The sequence below is a fragment of the Lissotriton vulgaris genome, chromosome 7 (assembly GCF_964263255.1).
Source record: "Lissotriton vulgaris chromosome 7, aLisVul1.2, whole genome shotgun sequence".
NCBI lineage: Eukaryota > Metazoa > Chordata > Amphibia > Caudata > Salamandridae > Lissotriton > Lissotriton vulgaris.
In genome coordinates, this window is record NC_141695.1 from 448,069,234 (window position 1) to 448,092,607 (window position 23,374).

General features: G+C 45.9%; 1 protein-coding gene across 5 annotated transcripts in view; it reads left to right on the forward strand.

Annotated features, from left to right (window-relative positions):
• NAT14 (N-acetyltransferase 14 (putative)) overlaps positions 1-23,374 on the forward strand; it is a 104,034-nt gene that overhangs the window by 59,468 nt on the left and 21,192 nt on the right. The window contains exon 2 of one of the 5 annotated variants that reach the window (XM_086930467.1): positions 10,693-10,773. The exons of the other annotated variants lie outside the window; for them this stretch is intronic. Coding sequence (XP_086786593.1) covers positions 10,756-10,773 — 18 coding nt within the window. The 5' untranslated portion in view covers positions 10,693-10,755. The remainder of the gene's footprint in view (positions 1-10,692; positions 10,774-23,374) is intronic. 5 annotated transcript variants of the gene reach the window in all.

Sequence of the window (23,374 nt, forward strand, 5' to 3'; positions counted from 1 at the left end):
TTTTGACCCAGAAATAGATCAATACCAGTACCGTCAGCCAATATTAACATCTTAGTGTTTTATTGAATCAACAAAATAAAAACCCAGTAACTGGCTTATGCGGCACAGTAACATAGGATATAGCTTTGTCCAAATCAACCAAAATAAAATAGACAGGAATTGTATATCTTTGCGTTACAATATAAAATAAAAATAAAAATAAAGCTCAGTCGATTTCAACCAAAATACAGAAAGCGAAGACTTCGTGGTGAAATAATATAAAAATCTAGCAATTAGCATTCGCGGGGACACACTCATCCGATTCTGAAGTAGGAATCTTTTGTAAATAACATCAGCCCCATCGGCATAGCAACACAGCTTAAAGCCTTGTTATTGCCAACTAAAATAAAGTTAAAAAAAACAGAGGAACTCGCGTTTTTTGTATAACACTCTCACGAGTCACATGGGGTTTTATCATAACCATGTGATCCGATGACGAGTTTTAAAAGCGACCACCACGTTGAGAGCAGTCGATACTCTCACAATACAAGCGGTGATCGGTCAGACGCCTTCGAACAGCAGACCCGGGGAACCAGTCGTGTGCGAATAACAGGTAAGAAAGGGATCCTGGGCAATATAGCGATAGTAACAGTTTAGACTGGGTGCTTTTTTTAAACCTGTCTTCATTGCGTAATTAACAAAATAAGCAAACCGACGCCAGCATATGCACCTTCTGTATTTTTATGCAGCCACGTGTAAAAGTACCCGGCTGCAAAACAGAACCCCCTTACGGAGATGAAGTCCGTTTTTTAGGTAAGAATGTATAATAAAATTAAGGTTCGTGAACTATTGTTGGGTAATAAAGCGAGAGTAACAGTTTAGACTGCGTGCGTTTTAAACCAGTCTTCATGGTGTAGCCAACATAGCTAGCAAATCGAAGATCGCTTAAATGTACAAAACCTAAGCGCATGCACGCTTTGTATCTTTATGCAGCCTCGAGTAAAATTACCCGGCTGCCAAACAGAACCCCACTCACGGAGACAAGACCCGTCTTTTAGGTAAGAACGAATAATGAAACTTAGGTTCAGGATGTATTACTTAGTTAGAAGTCCATTCTACTTTATAATATAAAAAAACATATTTCTTGCAGTACAAAACGATTCAAAACGGAGGGGAACCCTTAATTCAAGTACGCCGGTTGGCACAGACGAAAAGAGGTATATTACTATGATACAAACTCGACAATACATATAGGAGATTTCCGCTGCAATTGACCACTAACGCAGCAATATTAGAAGGGGAAATGTATTAATTTATTCTCTGCAATCTACGCAGGTTTGGGCCAGTTCTGTCTTTGGATTATTCTCTGAACAGACAAGTTGCTAAATACAAGCATTTGAAAACAAATTTAAGGTAATAAGAAAGCGCGCACTAGAAGCCTAATTATAAAACATCAATATTTGGGCATGCTTTACTTAACATCATACTCCTCCAAATTTTAGATTGGAGCATAAAAGCTTGATGACTTCATAAGCGACAAGGAGCTACACTCTTGGTAGCTTTCTATGAGCAACACAACCATTCTGGTTAGTGCTCAACATAAATTCATTGGTATGAAAGACACTTGTATGTGGTTGTGTATGGGACAAGAGTATGTGGACAACACTAACCAGAAGGTTACATTTGAGTACAATGTATTTTAGCAATAGTAAAGGTAATTTGAGACCACTGTGTAATATATAGGGCCTTTTAGATATTGTTAAGTTTTGTGTTGAAAAATGTGCACTGTTAGTTTTTTTTTTTTTTATATAAAAAAAAGAGAGGGATAAATGTACAAAACATGGTTGTGCTAGTATTTGTGGGTCCATTAGAAACCTCTCCTTAAGAGCCAGTGGCAGAGTTAGAATGAATATTCTTGAATATATCTTCAGAAAGGGCAATGGAAAAATTAAGGGGGTAAATTAGCAGCAAACAAAGCACAGTAAAAAGATCTGCATGTAATTTATATAACACCACATGTCAGTATAACAGTTACATTGTATTGTATATTTTTTGTGCATTAGGTTTAACTCTTTCACGTTGTGGAGAATAGAAATATAAATTGGTCCTGAGGAAGGAAGCCTTTATCAAGTTGAAGCTTCCGAAACGCGTCGACGCTAAAACTTAAATTCATATTCGGCGTTGCCAACAACAATCTTGGCTCAAAGGAACAACATTCCTTCCATTGTTGACAAACTAGATGTCCGAAATGAAAAGATAAAGACAGATAGTAGTGTCTTTCTACATTAATTTCTCCACGTCCACGTTAGGTGGCCCTGACTGTGTTTTTATATTTTTGTGTATCTTTGTGCCATATATGTTTTTAAATTGATAATTTTGTCGATAAATTTTGTAACCGAATTATTTTTAATAAATTGTACCCTTTTTATAACTTGGTTGCATATGTTCCTTCTTGGTAAGTGTTTTTTAGTTCCACAAAATGAATGGTGTGATTTATGGTTGTGAGTTTGAATCCTGATCTAGGAACAGGTTACAATACTTCCCAGTGGGAAAACCCTTCTGTTTTACTTTACCCTCTGGATAAACGACATGCAGGTTACAATTTATTTTCCATCAAAGCCAAGTGGTCTTTCATCCTTCCTATGTCGCTAATTTGAGTAGCTATGGTCTAGTGATTTTAACATATGTTCTTACCAGCACTTAGAAACCGTGGCATGGTGTGCTACATAAAAGACAATTATTATTAGAGTTGGTATGCATGATTTATACTGTAACGCAATACGAAGTCAATAGGCCAGTCCTTGATAGTCCTACCTTTTTTTTAAAACCTATTTTTACAAGCATATTCAATAGGTATTAAAAATGTAAAAGTAATAAAAAGTAAAAATACTACCATCTAAAGGTGGCAAATATGTTTGCCGAAAAAGAAAGTCAAAAGTGAACTGTAGGAAGAAGGGATTTAAAAAATTTGAAATAAAAGTAGAAATGGGCCTATCAACCCTGGAAAGAAGTGGACTACATTGTCCGCACATGTGCTAGAGCAAAATGCTGTCACAATGAAGAGAGCAAATGGCTGAAGTGGGCTGACACGTCACCATATGCGGTAGGTTGTGGTGGGCAGAAGCAAAATGTGATGGCACATCAACTGACCAATTAACAAATAGAGCTGTCCGAAAGGCGCTCTATGTATACATAAATGTTGTATTTTTTTCACATTTTTTTTTTTAACCATGAGGAGCACTAGACTGTTAATACTATTTCTAGACTAGACCCTAAACAAACAAGCATTTGCAATGCAATAGGTCTCGCATTTACACAAGTTTAAGCTATTGGCATTGTAAATAACAATGCCTTTATTTATGTTTTTAAAACTAAACCAAAAATAAAAGGCCTTGTTATTTCCAATGTAAATAGCTCAAACTCACGTAAATGCAAGACCTATTGCATTGGAAATGCTTGTGTTTTTTTGTTTTTTGAGCTCTGTGCGGTCTGGCTCTGAACTATCTGCAATGTGTTTTGCAGCACTACTCTGTGATGCCTGTACTGAGGGTTGCTGCATAGTTCTGGCATATACACATCAAGTAGGTGAGGATTAGTGTGCAAGGGTTTTGGTTGTGCAGTTGTATTGATTTTATGTGTGTGTGGTCTTTAACACTTCGTCTTCACACCTCTTAGATCCTTTCTTCTCTTCTGTCATAGCTCCTCACACACACTGCACCCTCACACACACTGCACGCACTGCACCCTTGCACACACTGCACCCTTGCACACACTGCACCCTTGCACACACTGCACCCTCACACACACTGCACCCACACACACACTGAACCCACACACACTGCACCCTCACACACACTTCACCCTCACACACACTGCCTACATTGCACCCTCACACACTGCACCCTCGCACACACTGCACCCTCACACACACTGCACCCTCACACACACTGCACACACTGCACCCTCACACACTGCACACACTGCACCATCACACACACTGCACACACTGCACCCTCACACACACTGCGCACCCTCACACACACTGCGCACCCTCGCACACACTGCACCCTCACACACTGCGCACCCTCACACACTGCGCACCCTCACACACTGTGCACCCTCACACACTGCGCACCCTCACACTCTGCGCACCCTCACACCCTGCGCACCCTCACACCCTGCGCACCCTCACACCCTGCGCACCCTCACACCCTGCGCACCCTCACACCCTGCGCACCCTCACACCCTGCGCACCCTCACACCCTGCGCACCCTCACACCCTGCGCACCCTCACACCCTCTGCACCCTCACACACTCTGCACCCTCACATAATCTGCACCCTCACACACTCTGCAATGGAACATACACTCCAAATACCACTCAATGCCACATAACACTCTATATATCTGTCGCCCTCCCTCTATCTATCACCCTCACTCTATCTATCTATCGCATCACCATAGCATCACTCCGCTCCACCACAGCATCACTCAGGGGCACCACAACATCACTATGCGCTACCACAGCATCACTGAACACCACAGCATCCCTCGTCGCCACCACAATATCAGTCTGCACCCTTGCACACACTGCACCCTTGCACACACTGCACCCTCACACACACTGCACCCACACACACTGCACCCTCACAGACACTTCACCCTCACACACACTGCCTACATTGCACCCTCGCACACACTGCACCCTCGCACACACTGCACCCTCACACACACAGCACCCTCACACACACTGCACACACTGCACCCTCACAGGGACAGGGACAGACTAATTTGCATGTAGCCAGGTTCTGAGCTGGGATGGTGCAGTGAGCTAAAAAACGGTGATGGGTCAAGCCCTGATCTTTGGACTGGGTAAGAGTGGTCTGCTTAATTCAGACACTCTGTTCATCACCACCCCCTTTTCTGAATCATTTTGTCCACCATAAGCGTGGAAGGGTATACTCGGATGTGAGTCCCTTGCTCATTGCACCATCAGGATTCAAGCAAGCCGGGCCGAAGACGGCTGAAATGCCAGAAACCGGTCCCCGGAAGCTTGTTTCCTTCCCAGTATAAGAATTGGCTTGGTAGTCTGGTCTGCACTGTTCCCATGATGCACTGGGCCAGGGACAGTCTAATTTGCATGTAGCCAGGTTCTGAGCTGGGATGGTGCAGTGAGCTAAAAAACGGTGAAGGATCAAGCCCTGATCTTTGGACTTTTAGGGGCCATCTTCGAGGTGGCCTCATTCCACAAAACAATATATCTACACCTCCCCCACCATACATCGGCAGGGATGTGCTCTCGCTAATGCCGCCCATTCCAGTTGCCGCGCTAGATTACACCAATCCACCGGTCGAGGAGGCTGCTGGACCCCCATCGGGGCAGGAAGTCGTCGGGCGGGGGAGAGGATCCCAGGTTATGCCAGCCCGTCACCATTGGCCTTGACTCAGACCGATACCATACCCTCTTGAGGTTCGACCCTCCTCCCCCTCACCCATAGGCCGAGACTCAGGCGGTCTGGACAGAACAAGGAGCGCTGTGGCCCTGTCTTGAGAAGAGCCGCCCACTTTTATCCTTAAATGATAGGCTTCAAGTAAGTGTTATGTGAAAATGTTCTGGTGCAAACCAGTCTTTTGCGAACTATAGTGTCCGCTCCTTGTATAGAAGTTTGAACTGGTTCTTCCTGTTTTCAATCTTCCCTTCCTTCCTCTGGACTTTTGGTGAGGTTGTCGGGTGCCCCGTGGAAAATACCACAACAAGACGACCGAGTCTGTCTGGGTTTTCCATAGATGATTGTTTAAGATAGCGGGTCCTCTGCCACGCCTGTGAACGTTTTGTACACTGTTCTTAAGTCAAGTGTAATTTTTAATCTCAGTGATCACAACGTGTGGTGCGCATTTGCGCCCACCACCTTCTAAGTGATAAGAAATTAGCAGTAGGCACGTGCCTGAGACCACAACCCGCTGGGACAGCTGGACTCAGGCATTTTGCTCCCAGAGCCGTTCGGTTCTCTTCCTCTGTTATCCCGAAGTCTTCTAGGCAACTCCGCGGCCCTCTCCACTCAGCCCCTTGGGGGTGAGTGTTTGATTTGCTCAAACGCTCCGTCCATCATCCCCTTTTGTATCGCTTTGTTTGCCCAGGGTATGCTCAGACGTGAGTCCCTTGCTCACTTGGCCACTGGATTCAAGATAGCCTGGCTGATGAGGATTATGAATCCGAAACCGGTCCCATCATGCTTGTTTCTGGTCCAGGGAAGACATGGCTTGGCAGTTCGGGCTGGACTGTTCCCTTGAGGCACAGGGTCAGACTGATTTGCATATGGCCATGTCTGAACTGGGGTGGCTGAGTGAGCTAAAGAATGGTGATGGATTAAACCCAGATCAGTTGACTGGGGGTGAGTGTTTGATTTGCTCAAACGCTCCGTCCATCATCCCCTTTTGTATCACTCAGCCCCTTGGGCTGATTCTCTGATGGGGTCTCGTCTTCTGGGAATTTTTTCTCAGAGTCTTCGGCGTCTCTGTCCTCTTCTCCCGTGCTGTGACCTCCTCCTTCAGCATCCTCGTTTTGTATCAAAACATCAGTTCCATAGCCTTGCACAACTCCGTCCCTTAAGTCCTGGTAATCCTGCGACGGCCTTCCGAGATCCTCACAGGCGACTTTAGGGGAAAGGCTGCTTCCAGTATAGGGTGTAATTGGATCCACCCTAACCTGGTCACAAGCGCCTACTCCTGAGTGCCCCATCGGGCGGCATAAGGTCAGAGGGAGGTTTGTGGCCCTCCTAAAAGGTGATTCCACCAGTGTAGGAGAAGAAAGATCCGACTCCAAAGGGGAAGCCGTGGGCTACACTCTGCCTGGGCATCCCTATGGCACAGAGCAGTGATTCCCAAACTTTTGACTCCTGAGGACCCCATTGAGTCACTTCTGGAAGTCGGGGTCCCCAAGCAATTTGTAAGATATACATTTCAAACGTTAAAACCGTAATCTACAAAAAATGCACAAATAAATGCACACCGACTAACTTTTTAATGCTTGGTTTTATTTCGCACTACATGGTTCCTGCTCCCTCCAGGGTCAAGCTGAAAACCCAAAGCAGGCCTGGCAAATGTTTTTAGATCAGTCCCCATATGATGCACACCAAGTGAGCCTGACCACTATAAAAGGGGGCTGTTGGGAGCTCTCCACCCTAAAAAATCTTGGAAAAAATTGTGCACTCTACAACACATTGTTAAATATATTGAATTGTATTAGTGTTTAAAGCATAGTAAATGATGACCTTACTGTGCACCAGGATACAACAATCTTTGTTGGGGCTATCAATGATTCCCTCCCTATCACCCTCCAACAGTTTTTCTCAACTCTCCATAGCCTCTCCGTCACATGTATTTCATTTGTTTTATAGCAACTTGTAGTATGAGGTAAGATGAAATAAATCCAATGAAATCCAAGAAGGAAACAAGATATGTGATATTTAATATCCAGTTAAATACACATATAGGGAGCCCACGGCAGAGGTTGTCAATGTGGAACACACCAACAGCAATCTGACAAGGAGGAACAGAATGAATAGGGAAAAGAATGCAAAAGCACTCTAAACAGAATGTACAACAAAATAGAACAAGATCTTAAAGGTAAAGCACTAATAAATCACTTACAGCATTTTACATACCCCCTCCCCTTAAACACAAAAAAATAAAAATTATTAATACAAAACATAATCTTTATATCTAATAGGAAGTTTGTGAACACAAGCATTACTAGACACCTTAACATTAATATCATTAGGAACATCACATTGAAAGTTATCATCACAAGAAATAGATGAATCAATACAATCATTTTTACAATCAAATCCAGGGCCAAATGTAAAATCAGAATCATTCCCAGATGGATCATTGCAGTATGTTCTGTTAAAAATATCAACATGAGAATCAGACATTTTCACTACGTTGTTCTTGCTCCACCAACCTCTATTGTCAAGTAACACAGAAGAATTTGTGACTTTGATGATGCGAGCAGGTAATGTGAATTTAGATTGACCTTTACAAATCCTAAAAGGTTTCTTGATAATAACCCAATCATTCACATTGAAGACGGAATTAGAACGTGTAGTGTTTCTATCATAGAATTTTTTTCTGAATAGCCTGTTTATTGGCCACAAGATTTTTAGTATCTTGTAAATCTGTGACCAAACTTCTCTTCTTGTTTAGATCTTTACCAACAGAGAATTTAGAAAACCAGTGTGGTAAAAGTTTAGATTTAGCCTCTCTACCGCCGAGAGCTTTGAAAGGAGTAACATTCGTGCTTGAATATGGGGTATTAAGGTATGCCCAAACTTTGTTAGGTATAAACTTAGCAACATCAACGTTGGATGAAATAGCAGATTGTATACCTTCCTTAATGAAGCGATTAGCTCTCTCAACGAGGCCATTAGAAGATGGACTATACAATCAGACCCCCCAGGATATAGCGGCATGGATTAGCAAATTTAGCGGCACAAAAATGGAAATTTAGCGGCACAAATATGGAAATTTAGCGGCAATTTTGCGCATTTTATTTGGCCATTTTTCCTACACCAAACACAGATATCTTCGTTTTTTTTAGTTATTTAACAACATGAAGCTGTGTATGTACACTAATGTAAGCATTCCTCCATAGAAACACTCTTGATTGTAGGTTTAAGTAATTCACATGCGTAAAGATAACAGCCCACTTGTGAACCTGTGGCTATGTTTAATTTGCTTGCCGCCTCTTTTGATTTAAACTTAGGCCACATGATGACATCACTCTGCACACCTGTTATGTCTTGGCAGCATGCATCTGTCAATCAATTGCTTGTTCTCTCTATTAGTCATGCATGCATTCTCTCAATAACCTTTGCACATGAGCTTTTCGTTAACCACGCACTTTATCTTTTTTTGAACGATGCATGTAGCAGTAGTTTGTCTGTTCCCTCAGCTTTACTATGAGGAAAGTGTCTGTCGGGATCTCGCAGGAGAAGCCTTGTAGAACAAAATCTCAGTCGCAGCGCTGGTACACTCAACAAGGGTCAGGATGGCATGTTTATCATATCCATTGAGGTACGTTCTGAAGGTGAACAGGCACCACCACATGCCAAAACAAGCATTTGCAATCAATTGGTCTCACATTATTAAAGTTTGAGCTATTGGCATTGTTAAATAATGCCATACCAATAGCTAAAACTTTAATAATGTGAGACCTATTGCATTGCAATGCTTGTTTTATTTACAAGTGTTTTTAGGCAGCCCTCTTCATTAACTGTTCTGTGGCGGGAAAGAAAGAAGTGGTGCAGTGGTCATTGGCCAGAACAACCTACTTCAGAAGGAGGAACAGAGCCTTAGAGTCTCAACTGTTGCCTCAACAACATCCTGTTCTGAGCAAATCACATCATCAACTCTTATTGGTAAGGTCACTGCAAAACAGGTTTTCATCCAAGTGCTTTCCCCTAGCTGTGTGTACTACCAAGAACAAAGATGCTTGTAACAAACGCCGTCTGCGGACTCGTTTATATTGTAGAAGCCCACGTGTTTAATTTAGTCCGCACTCCCGGTGAAGGCTGGGCTTTACGGCCGGGGCATTTCACTTGTGACAGGAGCTGTGGAGAACTGCAGCTCTGAAGCGCTTCGAGAGCACGCAGGGGCTTCTCGGAGTCTGCCTCACCAGTGAGGCACAAATCTGGTCAGCTAAAGATGTTCGTTGGGTGCAAGGGATACCAGGCGCTCACCAGACCCATCCAAAAAGCTATAGATTTTTTATAATGCATCCCTCGAGTGTAGCAATCTGGAAGAGCAAGCATTTTTTCCTAAGTGGACTTGGCTTTGATAATAAAGTGCACAACGACAAAGAAAGCAGAGTGGTGGTAAGGGGGCGAACAGCACATGCTGGGGAGAAGGGAGAAGTAAAGATGAGGGACTACAAAAACGAATGTAATAAAAACAGGAATGGATACAGCAGTTTACTTGCGCGGAGCTACAAAAATGTTGCCGATTTCAGGGAGTATAAATACACGCAGTAAACAAAGGTATTGACAATTCAAAATGTAAAAGAAAAAAGCTGTAGTCGAATGTGTATTTTGTGCTGAATGCACATTCAAGATTTACTGTATAAACAACTCCCGATAACACGATGAACTAATGAAAGCTTCACTGACATGACAGCTATTTAAAAGAAAACCATGGATCACGTCGCACACAACCCTTAAGAAAACACAACCGTTACGGCTGCAACTCCGGCGCTCCAATGCTGACGGCGGCGGAATAACAGACAGATCTTGGACAGGAGAAAGCAGGTATTGGACGGCGGCACGTAGTGACGTGTGCGCGCTCAGCCTATTATCGGGCATTGTTTGTTTTGCAGTCACTTTGGCAAATATCGCGGCGAGAATGACAAATATCGCGGCCATCGCGCTATTCAGCCGATTTCGCGATTTTTTTCGTGAATCGCGAAATCGCGAAATGCTGGAGGGTATGTACAATGCAACTCTGAGATGACTAATCTCATTAGATTTAAAGCAATTAGTCCTCTGATCCGAAATAAAATGTTGACCATTATCAGTAACCACAGAATTAGGAGTACCTTCAATTTTAAAAATGTTCTGAAGAAAACTGATAACTGAATCAGAATTAGCATTTTGTAGAAAAGAATAGTATATCCATTTAGAGTGATAATCAATAGTGACAATACAATACCTTCTTTCAGATGGGAGAAGTATGAAAGGACCTGAAAAATCAACAGCAATTTTGTCCCAAGGTTGATCGGGAAATGGAACTGGAAACAAAGGTTGTTTGTTAACCTTCCAATGTTTATCTGAAACAATGCATGTACAGCATTTGTCAATAATAGAATTTACATGTTTGTCTATGTTAGGCCACCAATAAATAGTTTTGATTTTTTTACACGTAGCAGAAATGCCTAAATGCCCCTCGTGTGCTAAGGCAATAATTTTGTTCCTTAGTGCAGTAGGAGGAACAAATAGGCCATTCCTGATACAAATTCCGTTTTCAAATGAAATCTCTTCACTGACTTGAGCAAAAGATCTTAATTCACTACTAAGACTTTTATTGTTTGGCCATTTAGTTCTGATAAAAACCTCCACTTTTTTTTAAAACTTCATCATTTTCCCTGGCAACCACCCAATCATTTTGAGAAATACTGCTAGAACATGAAGCAATGGCATCAATTAAGCCCACAACACAATCTGAACTAGTATGATCTTCATCTTCAACATTGCTAGGAAGTGGCAACCGGGAAAGGTAATCACCACGTACATTTTTTCCCCCTTGAAAGTATTTCACCATCAGATTGTACTCCTGTAATTTGGAAAGTAATCTCGCCGATCTGGCGGATGCTTTACCCAAACCATTACCAGATAACAAAGATACTAACGGTTTGTGATCAGTATACTCTTCACATGGGATACCCCAAATATATGTTTTAAACTTTTGAATGGCCTACACAATTGCCGGTGCATCTCGCTCAATCATGCTATAGCTACATTCAGCTGTGGTTAGGGCACGAGAAGCAAAGTCAATAGTATTTTCCTTATGATCCACCCATTGTCCGAAAACTGCTCCCAAACCTTTTTGGCTATCATCTACTGAAATGAAAGGTTTTGCTCGAGGCACAAAAGGTTGCAAGGCAGGAGCATTAATAACTAACAGTTTGACCTTCTCAAAGATATCCTGAAGAACAGAAGACCATTCAAACTTACAGCCTTTCTTCAATAGACTTCTGATTGGCTGAATTGTTTGAGCATATCCAGGCACAAATCTAGCATAATACTCGCAAAGGCCAAGAAAAGACCTCAAAGTATCTTTGTCTGATGGATGAGGCGCATTGCGAATAGCTTCTATCTTACAAACTTTAGGTTTGATTCCATCTTTAGATATTAAGTAGCCTAAATATTCAACTTCACGAATAACTAGTTTACATTTGTTAGCCTTTACTGTCATACCTTTCTCACGTAAGATAGAAAGTACCTGTCTTGGAATAATCAAATGTTCTTCCTCAGTTTCAGTATGTATCAATATATAATCTTGGAACGCCTGCACTTGACTTAAATCCCCAAAAAGACTGTCCATTAATTTCTGAAACACACTTGCAGCCGAAGCATGGCCAAAAGGTAATCTTAGACACTTGAATGCCCCAAATGGCGTCACGAAAGCTGAGAGGTCGAGATTCAAGTGACAGTTGGATTTGATGATATGCTGAGTGCAGATCTATGGTTGAGAAAAATTTAGATTGACCAATGTTGGCCAACATTTCATGTATGTGTGGTAACGGGTGGCAGTCAGCCACTATGTTTTGATTAAGAGATCTTAAATCTACACATAATCTCAAATCCCCATTGGATTTCTTTCGCAAAACTACTGGGGAAACCGACTCCGAAGCATTGATCGGTGCAATAAAAACATCAGCTGGAAGATTGGAAAGTAGTGTTTTAAGGTCTTCCCTGACACTAATAGGGATAGGGCGAACTTTGTGTATAACAGGGTTTGCATTGTCTTTCAATATTATAGTATGTTCAAAACCCTAATCCTTACCAACCTCACTTTTGAAAACTTCAGGAAAGTCTGCTGTGAGATTTTCAACAATAGTATTTCCATTTGTTATGGCTAAAACATTGTGAGGTAATTTACCAAGAACTATGGGAGGATCTTGTCCCGGCCGTAGGATAATTCCTAATAGACCAAGATCTTTCCACCCAACTATATTTCTTCCTTTAATTGCTACATACATTTTAGTTTTAATTGATCACCCTAGGCAAGTAAGCATGTCCCAAAAATATCCGATAAAGTCAATATCGCGTTCTCCGAATGCTTTCGGATTGATATCTGGGGCAAGAAGGGGAAACTTATCAGGCCATAATTCATAAAATGTAACATCAGCAAAGATTGTAACAGGTGCACCTGAATCAGCCATGGTAGAAATAACCTTATTATCAACAATAATATCAACAAATGGGTCCTCGATGGGTTTGTCAGAATACTCAGGAACATCAATGGCAACAACCATGTTTTCAAATTGTGAAGAACAATCTGACACTTCAGACGTATCAACTGAAATAGTACTAATTCGGGGTCTATAGTTCCTGGAATTAGAAGTCAGAGTTCTTTTGTTACAAACATTGTAGAAATGACCAAATTTCTGACATTTGGTGCACCTTTTCCCTTGTGCTGGGCATAAAGGAGTGTTACCAATATGATTGTTCGAACCACAACGGAAACAAATTAATTGAGGTTTAGTATTAGTCTGATTCCTGAAAACCCTCCTATCTGGTCCTTTAGGAGTGATAGTACAGACAGAATTTTCCTCAGACACCAAGTTCATAGATTGAGTTAGGTCATGGTGAGAAGAAGTTCCAGATTGTTGACTGGTAGCTATAACTTTGGACGTAACAATTGACCTTTCAAGGCTTTTTGCTAAATCAATTGTCTCTGTCAATGTAGGATTTATAGAAGTAAGTAACCGTTCTTGGATTTTTTTCGAATAACAATGAAATATGAATTGGTCTCTAATATATATATCCACACCATTACCAAAGTCACATTTCTCAGCAAGAACTCTTAAATTGGCAATATAGTCTTCAACAGATTCTTCTGATGATTGCTTGCACATAGCAAAATTGAATCTCTCTAAAATTACACTGGTAGCATCAGGATATTGCTTCCCTAAACGCAACTTTGCTTCAAGGTATACATTCCACTCTGCATCTTCTGAGACTGGTGGAGGGTAATGAGGGAGATTTTGAAAGACTCTATGACCAGCAGTCCCAAAGTGATTTACCAAAAGTGCCAATTTTCTAGTATTAGTATAATCATCAGCATCAATAGCAGTCAAATAATTTTCAAAGTCCTTTATCCATTCAGACCACTTTAAGTCTGGTTTGCCAGGTTTCTGTAGGAATGGTGATGGCTGTATGACACCTTGAAGTGTAGCCATGATGAAGCAAATTAAATAATACTAGATGAATAAATGAAAATAAAATGAAAGAAAACAAAACTTACAGATGTCGATTTCGAATGTAATAAATCCATGAAGAGACGATAATCTCTTAAAGTCGTTGCTGCAAAGGGTGCTGAAAATCAAAGCATTGAGATGAGGTTGTAGTAAATACTCTATTGAGTATAGCATGACCGCGATGTAAACATCAGAGTTTGACCAATTTAAAATGGCGGCCAGACATGTGACGTAATCACGTTCAATCCCACAATCCTTTGCGGTGCGTTGACGAAATAATCCCAGAAGTCTTTGCAAGATGTCACAGGAAGAATGAAGAGAGAGTGGATGGCTCTAGCATCGATCGCATGAGTAGCGATTCAAATGTCACCTGAAACTGCGGTCGCTTGTAATGAAATAAGCGAAAAACTCAAGAAAAGTTAAATAAATTTGTATGACGGACCTTCCAGAAGTCGAGTTCTTGACAGAAAGACGCTCCTGTCCGTAGGCTCCAAGTATTTTGAAAGGCTTCCGAATAAAAACGATAAAAAATATTTTCTTTAAAAATAATACCCCACTCCTGGTACCAAATTGTAGTATGAGGTAAGATGAAATAAATACAATGAAATCCAAGAAGGAAACAAGATATGTGATATTTAATATCCAGTTAAATGCACATGTAGGGAGCCCACGGCAGAGGTTGTCAATGTAGAACACACCAACAGCAATCGGACGAGGAGGAACAGAATGAATAGGGAAAATAATGCAAAAGCTCTCTAAACAGAATGTACAACAAAATAGAACAAGATCTTAAAGGTAAAGCATTAATAAATCACTCACAGCATACTACACTCCTCTCATACCAGTGTAGGGTGTTAGAGCACTTTACATCACACTCATACAGAGACACTGAATCATACATCGGTGTATAGAAAATGTTATATAAGGCAAAGGGGACTACAAGTTGTAGGAATCACATGTCATCTATACTGGTAGGCATTTTATAAACATGCTTTGTCTAGGGAAGCACAGGCTCAAGATTCAGAACATAACGCAGTCCTTAGCATTGTATTTAATATTAAGAATGTATCCACCCAAAAAAAACTGTTCTAGCACCATCAGGATAATGCTGGGGAAAAAAATAACACACTAACTTGTACCATGCAGTTTGCATGTAGCTCTTTGACAGTTCATAACTCACTGTGCTAGATTACGAGTGTAACTTATGAACTGCACAGTAACAAAAGAATCTCTGTGACAAAAGCAGTGACTGAGCTTTGCAAATAAAATGCTGTTTTTTTAATGCATGGTACACGTTCTCTGCAGCAAGCACATTAACCATCTGCACTACCTTAGAGTCAAAACTGCCACTGGACAAAACTCCCATTTTACTCCCGCAGGTACATTAACCACTGGAGTTATCTTGACACTTTAATTCTTGACCGACAAGTGCTGATTATACAAAGAACTTTGCAGTGCTTTTAAAACTGCTGCCTGGGGACCCCCTGGGTATGTGTCAGAGACCCCTGGGGGTCCACGGACCACAATTTGGGAACCACTGGCAAAGAGGAAGCATCGGGGAGCGAGGTCGAGGCGAAAACATTACCTTGAGAAACAGAATGGATGGGGCAGGAAAATGGATCTCATGTTTTGAAAAGAACACCGCAGATGTTAACATAGCTATAGGTGATGGCAGAAGTATGCTCAGTAGCCTCATTGGGGAGCAGCCTGACAGTGTACTCCCAAGTCGGCAGTCATGCTCACCAACACCAAGCATGATAGGGCTGTATTTAATTCATTCAGACACCAAATCTGGACGGCCCTGAGTTAGCTGTTCTCTGACCGCCCAAATGTAGGCTGACTGATGGCAAAAAGCATGAAGCCTTGGGAAACCATTAATTCCTAGACCTAATTAGAGAACGATGGTGGTAGGAGACAGGGCAGCCATGTACTAACACAGGTCCCCAGGGTGCCTTCTTCTACAACATCCTCCAGAGGCGATTACCCACAGAGATCCAGACTGGATTAGATAGTATAGTAGGGCTAGACACTAAAACTTGGCAAGAAAATACATGCCCTAATACAATCCTAGAATACAAATGCACCATAGCCCAAAAGCCTTCCCCAAGACAATGCATCCCCTTCTTATCACTCCCAGTCAAACTCCTTTACCTGCCCCTGTAGCCAGTCTTCAGGATGGCCATGGCATGTTGATTGAGAATCCCTGATAGAGTTCGCCATCTGAATGCCCTCAGGGGGCCCGGTGCCCCCTTTGCTGCTGATCCCTCCGAGGCGGGTTGGACAACTGTGGCCCTGGGCCAAAGGCAGACTGACGAGGGAGCAGGATGGCTCCAACCTGTGCGTAAAATTAGACACCCAAGACCACACACCTAAACCCAACTTTGGATGGTCTATGTAAATCTCAAACACCTCCGGGGTTCCTCTTAGAAGGCCCAATAATAGGCAACAGCCCACCAGACCCACACAAAAGAGCCCAAAAGTTCTTGACCCTTCCAAAACAAGGGCGGGACCTGAAAATTCGTCCAAATTAGAGAAAGCTCATGCCACCACACGTGCAAAGACCTAAAGGGCATGCACGTGTCAACAGAAACTTAAAACCTAAAAAGTAAATATCTGCCTCTCCTCACAATCACATGCTGCCCAGATAGGCCAAAAGGATGCCTCAGCACCTTATAAAACATCGTGCTCTGCCCAGAATAGCCTGCAGAGAAAATACTGTCCATTCGCCCCCCCCTGTTACCTAATCTCTAAGCTCCCTGCCACACTCAAGCCAAATCTAACCAGTAGTCAACTGCTGCCTAATCCGACACCCTAAACCGCATGCGTGACTGGGTGCAACGTCTGACGAGCCTCACATTCATCCGATGGTCCCTGAGCGTCTGTGGTATCCCGCAACCCCCCCCCCCCTACTCCACTCCCTCCCTTTGTGTGTCCTCTGCTACGCTGGGTCTCTCCTACTGTGCCTACCTCCTCCTGAGCTAGGAACTAATCATCTTCTGTTAAAATTGACTCAAATGATTGCGGCCTCTCATCATTCGGTTCCTCCGCTACAGTGGCCCCCGCATCTCCTGCTCTCAAGTGCGTTTGGAACAAGCCCTAAAAGTTCTTTGGTCGACTTGTCGGGGGTAGCAGCTCACTGTAATTCTCGGATTGCGTGCAGCAGTACAACAAGTCGCGTGTCCATCGCTTAGCCGTCAGAAGTGGCCCCCTCATCCAGCAGCACGCTACCACGTGCCTAGCTATTCGCATCCCTATTTCAGCAAGTCGTCTCACTGCCACTGATAGGCCTCTGGAGTGTCCTAGCAGCGCCAGCACCGAGTCCAGCGTCAGCTCTAGGTCCAGGATCTCGTTCACAGCCATATAAATGCTGTCCCAGTATTGCAGTACCCCAGAGCAGAGCAATGCGAGATGCATAAAGTCTGCAACCGGTGCGTGACATCGTTCGCATTCACCCGATTGTCTGAGGCCGTATCTGTGAAGTCTATCGGGGTATAGTACACCCTTTGGAGAAATTTAAAATGGACTAGTCTGTGTCTACCATTGAGCAATAGCCTTTTAGTGCTCATACAGCAATACCGCCACATATCGTCGTCGATAGTGACCTGTAGATCTCTATGCCAGGCCGGTCTGGCTTTCATGATCTGGTGTTCTCGGTGCGATTGTGCCTGCCGTTTTGTACAGATTAGTCACTAACTTACGGGGCGTCTCCGTTTTGATCACATAAGTGAGTTGTGGTACCTCTGGTGGCTTCTCCATCTCAGGCCCTAGTAGATCGGAAAGGGCACCACGCACCCTATGGTATTGTAAACGAAGCAGCAATGGGGCGGTTCTGTAGTAGGGGATCTCTGTGTATAGTCATAATCTAGTGAATAGTCCCGCCCATGTGCGTGGACCCCGGCAATCAAAAATAATCTCTTAAGTTGTCAAAATAATGCAGAAACTGCAAGACACTTAAGAGAAAATTTAAAGACAAATAATGCAGCCTATATCCACAGGCTACACTGTCCAGTACTTCAACTAGAAATTCCACCAAAAATAACCACACACAGCACAGCCTGCTAGTTTCTACCATAGAGAAACCTGCCTCCCCCAGTCAAAGACTCAGGAATGATAGAGAGGAAGGTAGGGACAGACAAGCCCCATAGGCTGCCATTATGTGGCTTAAATAGGATACTGTGCCTTTAAGAGAACTTTCCAGAACTTCTCCCAGTATCCCAGAATGCATAGCAGGTACCTCTACTTTCAGTTCTTTTTTCCGGCTCCTGCTTACAGGACCCTGGCATTGAGCTCTCCCTTTTCAAGGGTTTATTGAATTGTTTTTTGCACTTTTGATTTCTAAAAAGTGTTGCAGTTTACTTCTTGGTGTTCTCTTCTCCTTTTTGTGCTGTTTTAGGCGTTTTGGGGCTCCAAAATGCCTGGCCTTTTTGTGAAGTGCCCAGCATGTGAGAGGAAGAAGGCCAAGAGTGACCCCCATGATGTCTGCATCGTGTGCCTTCCAGAAGATCATGTCCCTGAGGAGTGTGTCATCTGCCAGCAGCTTTCTGCTCGGACCCTGAGGGACAGATTGAAGATCAGGCTGGCTGGCCTGGAGGATAGGCGTCTGCGAGCTGCAGGTGGGTCTGGGCAGCCTGGGAAGGTTCCCTCTGCCTCTGCTGAGGCCCCTGGGGGCTCCCCGGGGGCAGGAAGTCCAGCAAACGATCCCATTCTCCGTCGACGTCGATGGCATCGACGACGACGTCGAGAGGGATGACGACGGCGTGCTCCCCTTCTCCCCGGGGCTCCGGGTCGAGACGGCGTGACGGCTCGACGTCGAGGGAGAAGCCGACGTCGAAGCCGCCGTCGACGTCATCGTCTTCATCGACGTCGAGATCTTCCTACCGACGCCGAGGGCGAAGTGACGTGCATCGGCGCACGCAGTCGAAGCGGCACCGACGCTCGCCGTCGAGGCGACACCGCCGATCGACGTCGAGGGGCTCCTCGACGTCGAGGACATCGAGACGACGGCGGCGTTCGTCGTCGAGGGCGGAACGCCCGACGTCGAGAGGGCGACGTGACAAGTCGCGGAAGAGGAGGTCGACGTCGACGGTCGACGTCGAGGAGTCGACGGTCGACGCCGAGGGGACGAGGGTCGACGCCGAGGAGACGGCGATCGACGCCGGAGTCCAGGAGGCGTCATTCGATGCCGGAGAAGCGTCGCTCTGCATCCAGCAGACAGCGGTCAGCGTCGAGGAGTAGGTCACCCTCTCCAAAACGGCAAAAGAGGGACTCTAGTCCCAGGAGTCACGCTGCTTCCAGTGGGGGACGCAAGAGGAAGCGGTCGCCTGCGGATGGGGATGGCTCCCCGCGCCCTTCGCCTAAAGGGTCACCGGGCTCGGTGTACTCGGAAGTGTACACCCCATCTCGGCCCAGGACTCCGACTCCTCCCCCTGTTCCTAAGGAGGACCCTCCACCCAAACCGCCACTGCCTTCAGGAGACCCTTCTCCACCTCCGGTCCCTCCGCATGGGCCCACCCCGCAGCCGAAGGTTCCTCCTCCGAGGTCCACTTCCCTGCCGTCCCTGCCTGCTCCTCCTAAGGGGACTCCGAAACCGAAACCCCGGGAGGAACCGAGGAAACCCCGTGAGGAACCACGGAAGACCCCTCCACGTAAACCGGAGGAGCGTCCACGAGCTGGCAGGTCTCGCTCTCGCTCTGGGAGGAAGGAGAGATCGCGGCGCAGATCATCCACGAGATCGAGACACCGCCATAGGAGGCGCGAATCTCGCTCACACACGAGGTCCTCGGGGACCAGGGATTATTCCCCTACCCTATCGGGGTCACCGGACACCAGTGTCCCCGATAGACGACCTGGTGGCGTTTCAGGACGTCCTGTTGAGGGGCGCTGCGAAGCTAGGCATATCCCTGACGGTGCCTACTCCGAAGACGTCGGTCATTTTCGAGACTCTGCATCAGAAGCACCTGGCGCGTCCTCTCCTGCCTCTGGTGCCGGGCCTGGAAGAACCGGCTATGGCTCTTTTTCTCACCCCGGCGGTGACGAGGGCGGCTCCATCAAGATTACTAAAGAAGTACCGGGCTCCCGACTCGGATCCGGCCTTTTTGAGAGCGGAGCCTCCGCCTGACTCTGTCATCGTCACGGCGGCCCGCAAACAGCATGCCACCACTCCGTCCTCCATGGTTCCCCCGGACAAGGAGTCAAGGTGGATGGATTCGGCGGGGAGAAAAGTCTGTGGAACCTCCGCTACATCCATGAAAGCGGCGAGCGCTACGGCACTGTTGGGCCGATACGACCGCGCCCTCTGGGACTCCCTCGAGCGCTTCGCGGAGCATTTGCCTCGGGAGCAGCGTGAAGACTTCATGGAAGTCCTGAGTGAGGGGATGCTGGTGGCCAACCAGATAATCAGCGCGGCAGCGGACTCTTCCCTGTTGGCGGCTCACGGATTTTGCCACGGTATCAACCAGCGGTGCCACGCATGGCTCAGGCTTACGTCCCTGAAACCGGACGCACAGCAGAGGGTGGCCAATCTGCCGTTCTCCGGAGAGACCCTCTTCGGAAAGCATGCGGATGATGAAATGGCCCGCATGAAGGCGGAGGCAGAAACGCTGATGGCTGTGGGCCTGGAGAAGCCCAAAGAGACCAAGAAGCAGTACCGCCCCTTCCAACGGCGGTTCGGCGGACAAGGCCGAGGAAGAGGACAGGCTTCGGGGCACTCGCAGCAGCAACAGCAGTTCCGTAAGCCGTTCCAGAAGCGGCAGAAGGGCAGAGGAGGCCAGCAGTCGGCTCCGGCGCCCAAGGGCCAGGCTGGGTCTAGGCCCTAGGAACTTACTTCCCCCGGATCCGTTACCCACTCCGGTAGGGGGAAGCATCCAATTTTTTCTGGCAGAGTGGAGAAAAATTACTCAGGACAAGTGGGTGCTGAATATTGTTTGCAATGGATACAGTCTTCGGTTCACCAGCCCTCCTCCAGCGATTCCCCCGGTCAGCTCGCAGTTTCAACTGCGCGAGCTTCAGGCGGAAGCGGATGTCCTGTTAAGGAAAAGGGCGATAGAAGACGTACCTCGGTCTCAGAGAGGAAGAGGTCTGTACTCCCGGTTCTTTCTGGTTCGCAAGAAGGACAAGAACGAGTTCAGGCCCATTCTGGATTTGCGACAGGCAAACAAATGGATTCGCAGGGAAAAGTTCTGCATGCTGTTGTTGCATCAGATTTACCCTCAGTTGCAACAGGGAGACTGGCCTTGCGCTATAGACCTACAGGATGCTTACTTCCATGTGCCCATTGCACACAAACACAGGAAGTTCCTGCGGTTCCAAGTCGGCACCAATCACTATCAATACACAGCACTCCCATTCGGACTGAAGTCTGCGCCGAGAACATTCTCGAAGTGCATGGCGGTGGTGGCAGCACACCTGAGGAAGAACAAGGTGTTCGTCTACCCTTACTTGGACGATTGGTTGATCAAGGCATCCTCCTTCTCGGAAGCGCGAGCACACTTCCAGAAGACGTGCATTCTCCTGAACAAGCTGGGGCTGCACATCAACATGGCCAAGTCTGTCCCGACTCCGGTCCAATGCATACAGTACTTGGGAGCCTCCATCAATACGCTGTCAGCAAGCGTGTCTCCTTCGGAAGAGCGACGATTATCACTCCTTCGGAAGGCTCAGGCTCTTATGACGACTCCATCTACAACAGTGAGGACGGTGTCTTCTCTACTGGGATCGATGGCCTCTTGTATCTTCCTGACGCCACACGCACGGCTGCACATGAGACCGTTGCAGGAGTGCTTGGAGGACCAGTGGGATCAGAGGAAAGGATCTTGGGACGACAAGATTCGCCTGTCGCTGCATGCTCTTCAGTCCCTGAAGTGGTGGGGTTCGGCGGAGAATCTCCTCAGAGGGGTTCCCTTTCACAAGGACATTCCCACACAGACTGTCGTGACGGATGCGTCTCTTCTGGGATGGGGAGCGCACTCCGGGACTCTACAGATTCAAGGCACGTGGTCACCGATGGAGGCCACGTATCACATCAATTTCCTGGAACTCAGGGCTGTTCACTTGGCGCTGAAGGCCTTTCTTCCGTCCTTCCAGACCAACTCTCTGCTTGTACAGACGGACAATACCACCACGATGTATTACCTCAACAAGCAGGGGGGCTCGAGATCGCGCACTCTGTCTCAGGAGGCGCAGACGATCTGGCACTGGCTCCTAGCCAGAGGACTGACGATAACGGCCACCCATCTACCAGGTGTGCAGAATGTTCAGGCAGACGCACTGAGCAGACTGCTTCAGGAAAACCACGAATGGGTCATAAACGACGAAGTACTAGGAGAAGTCTTCGCAAGGTGGGGAACTCCAGATGTAGATTTGTTCGCCACCGCCGAAAACAGCAAGTGCAGAGACTTCGCCTCCAGGTACTTCCAGCAAGGGACGCTGGGGAATGCGTTATGGATCAACTGGACGAACAGCTTTCTGTACGCCTTTCCTCCCATTCCCCTGATTCCGGCGGTACTCATCAAGCTGGCCCGGTCCAGAGCTCGGATGATACTCATCGCCCCGGAGTGGCCCAGGCAGTGGTGGTTCACGGACCTACTTCACCGGTCTCTCCTTCCTCACATTCGGTTGCCGTGCAGGCCGGACCTTCTCACGAAGTTCGGGGGACGATGTTACACCCCGACCTCTCCTCTTTGAGTTTGGCGGCATGGCTCCTGAGATAGTGCAATATGGCCATCTGAATCTGCCCGATGACTGCATGGACATACTGAAGGAGTCTAAGAGACCTTCCACTCGGACTTCATATGCTTACAAGTGGAAGAGGTTTTGTATCTGGTGCCAGTCTAAGAACCATGATCCTACGACCTGCAAGGAAGATGTCATCCTTCCTTACCTTTTACATTTGGCGCAGTCTGGCCTTAATGTCCATTCCATTAAGGTACATCTTGCTGCATTGACTGCCTACAGGAAATGCCCTTCACAGACTTCCTTTTTCCAGATCCCTGTGATCAAAGATTTTCTGGAAGGTTTGAAGAAAGTATTCCCTCCTGTCAGGCTTCCCTCGCCTTCATGGGAATTGAATGTGGTGCTGTCCAGATTGATGAAGGAGCCTTTTGAACCTATTCATAAGGCTTCGTTGCAGCACCTGTCCTGGAAGGCGGCGTTCCTCGTGGCCATTACATCGGCCCGCAGGGTGAGTGAAATTCAGGCGTTGTGTTGTAATGAACCTTATACTGTATTTCATGCTGCTAAGGTTGTTATGCGTACTCACCCTAAATTTCTTCCCAAGGTTTTTTCTGATTTTCATGTCAACCAGACTATAACTTTGCCTACGTTTTTTCAGAACCCTTCATCGCCAGCGGAGAGGTCTCTCCATTCCCTGGATGTTAGGAGGGTGTTGAAATTTTATCTGGATAAAACCAAGGATATTCGTAGG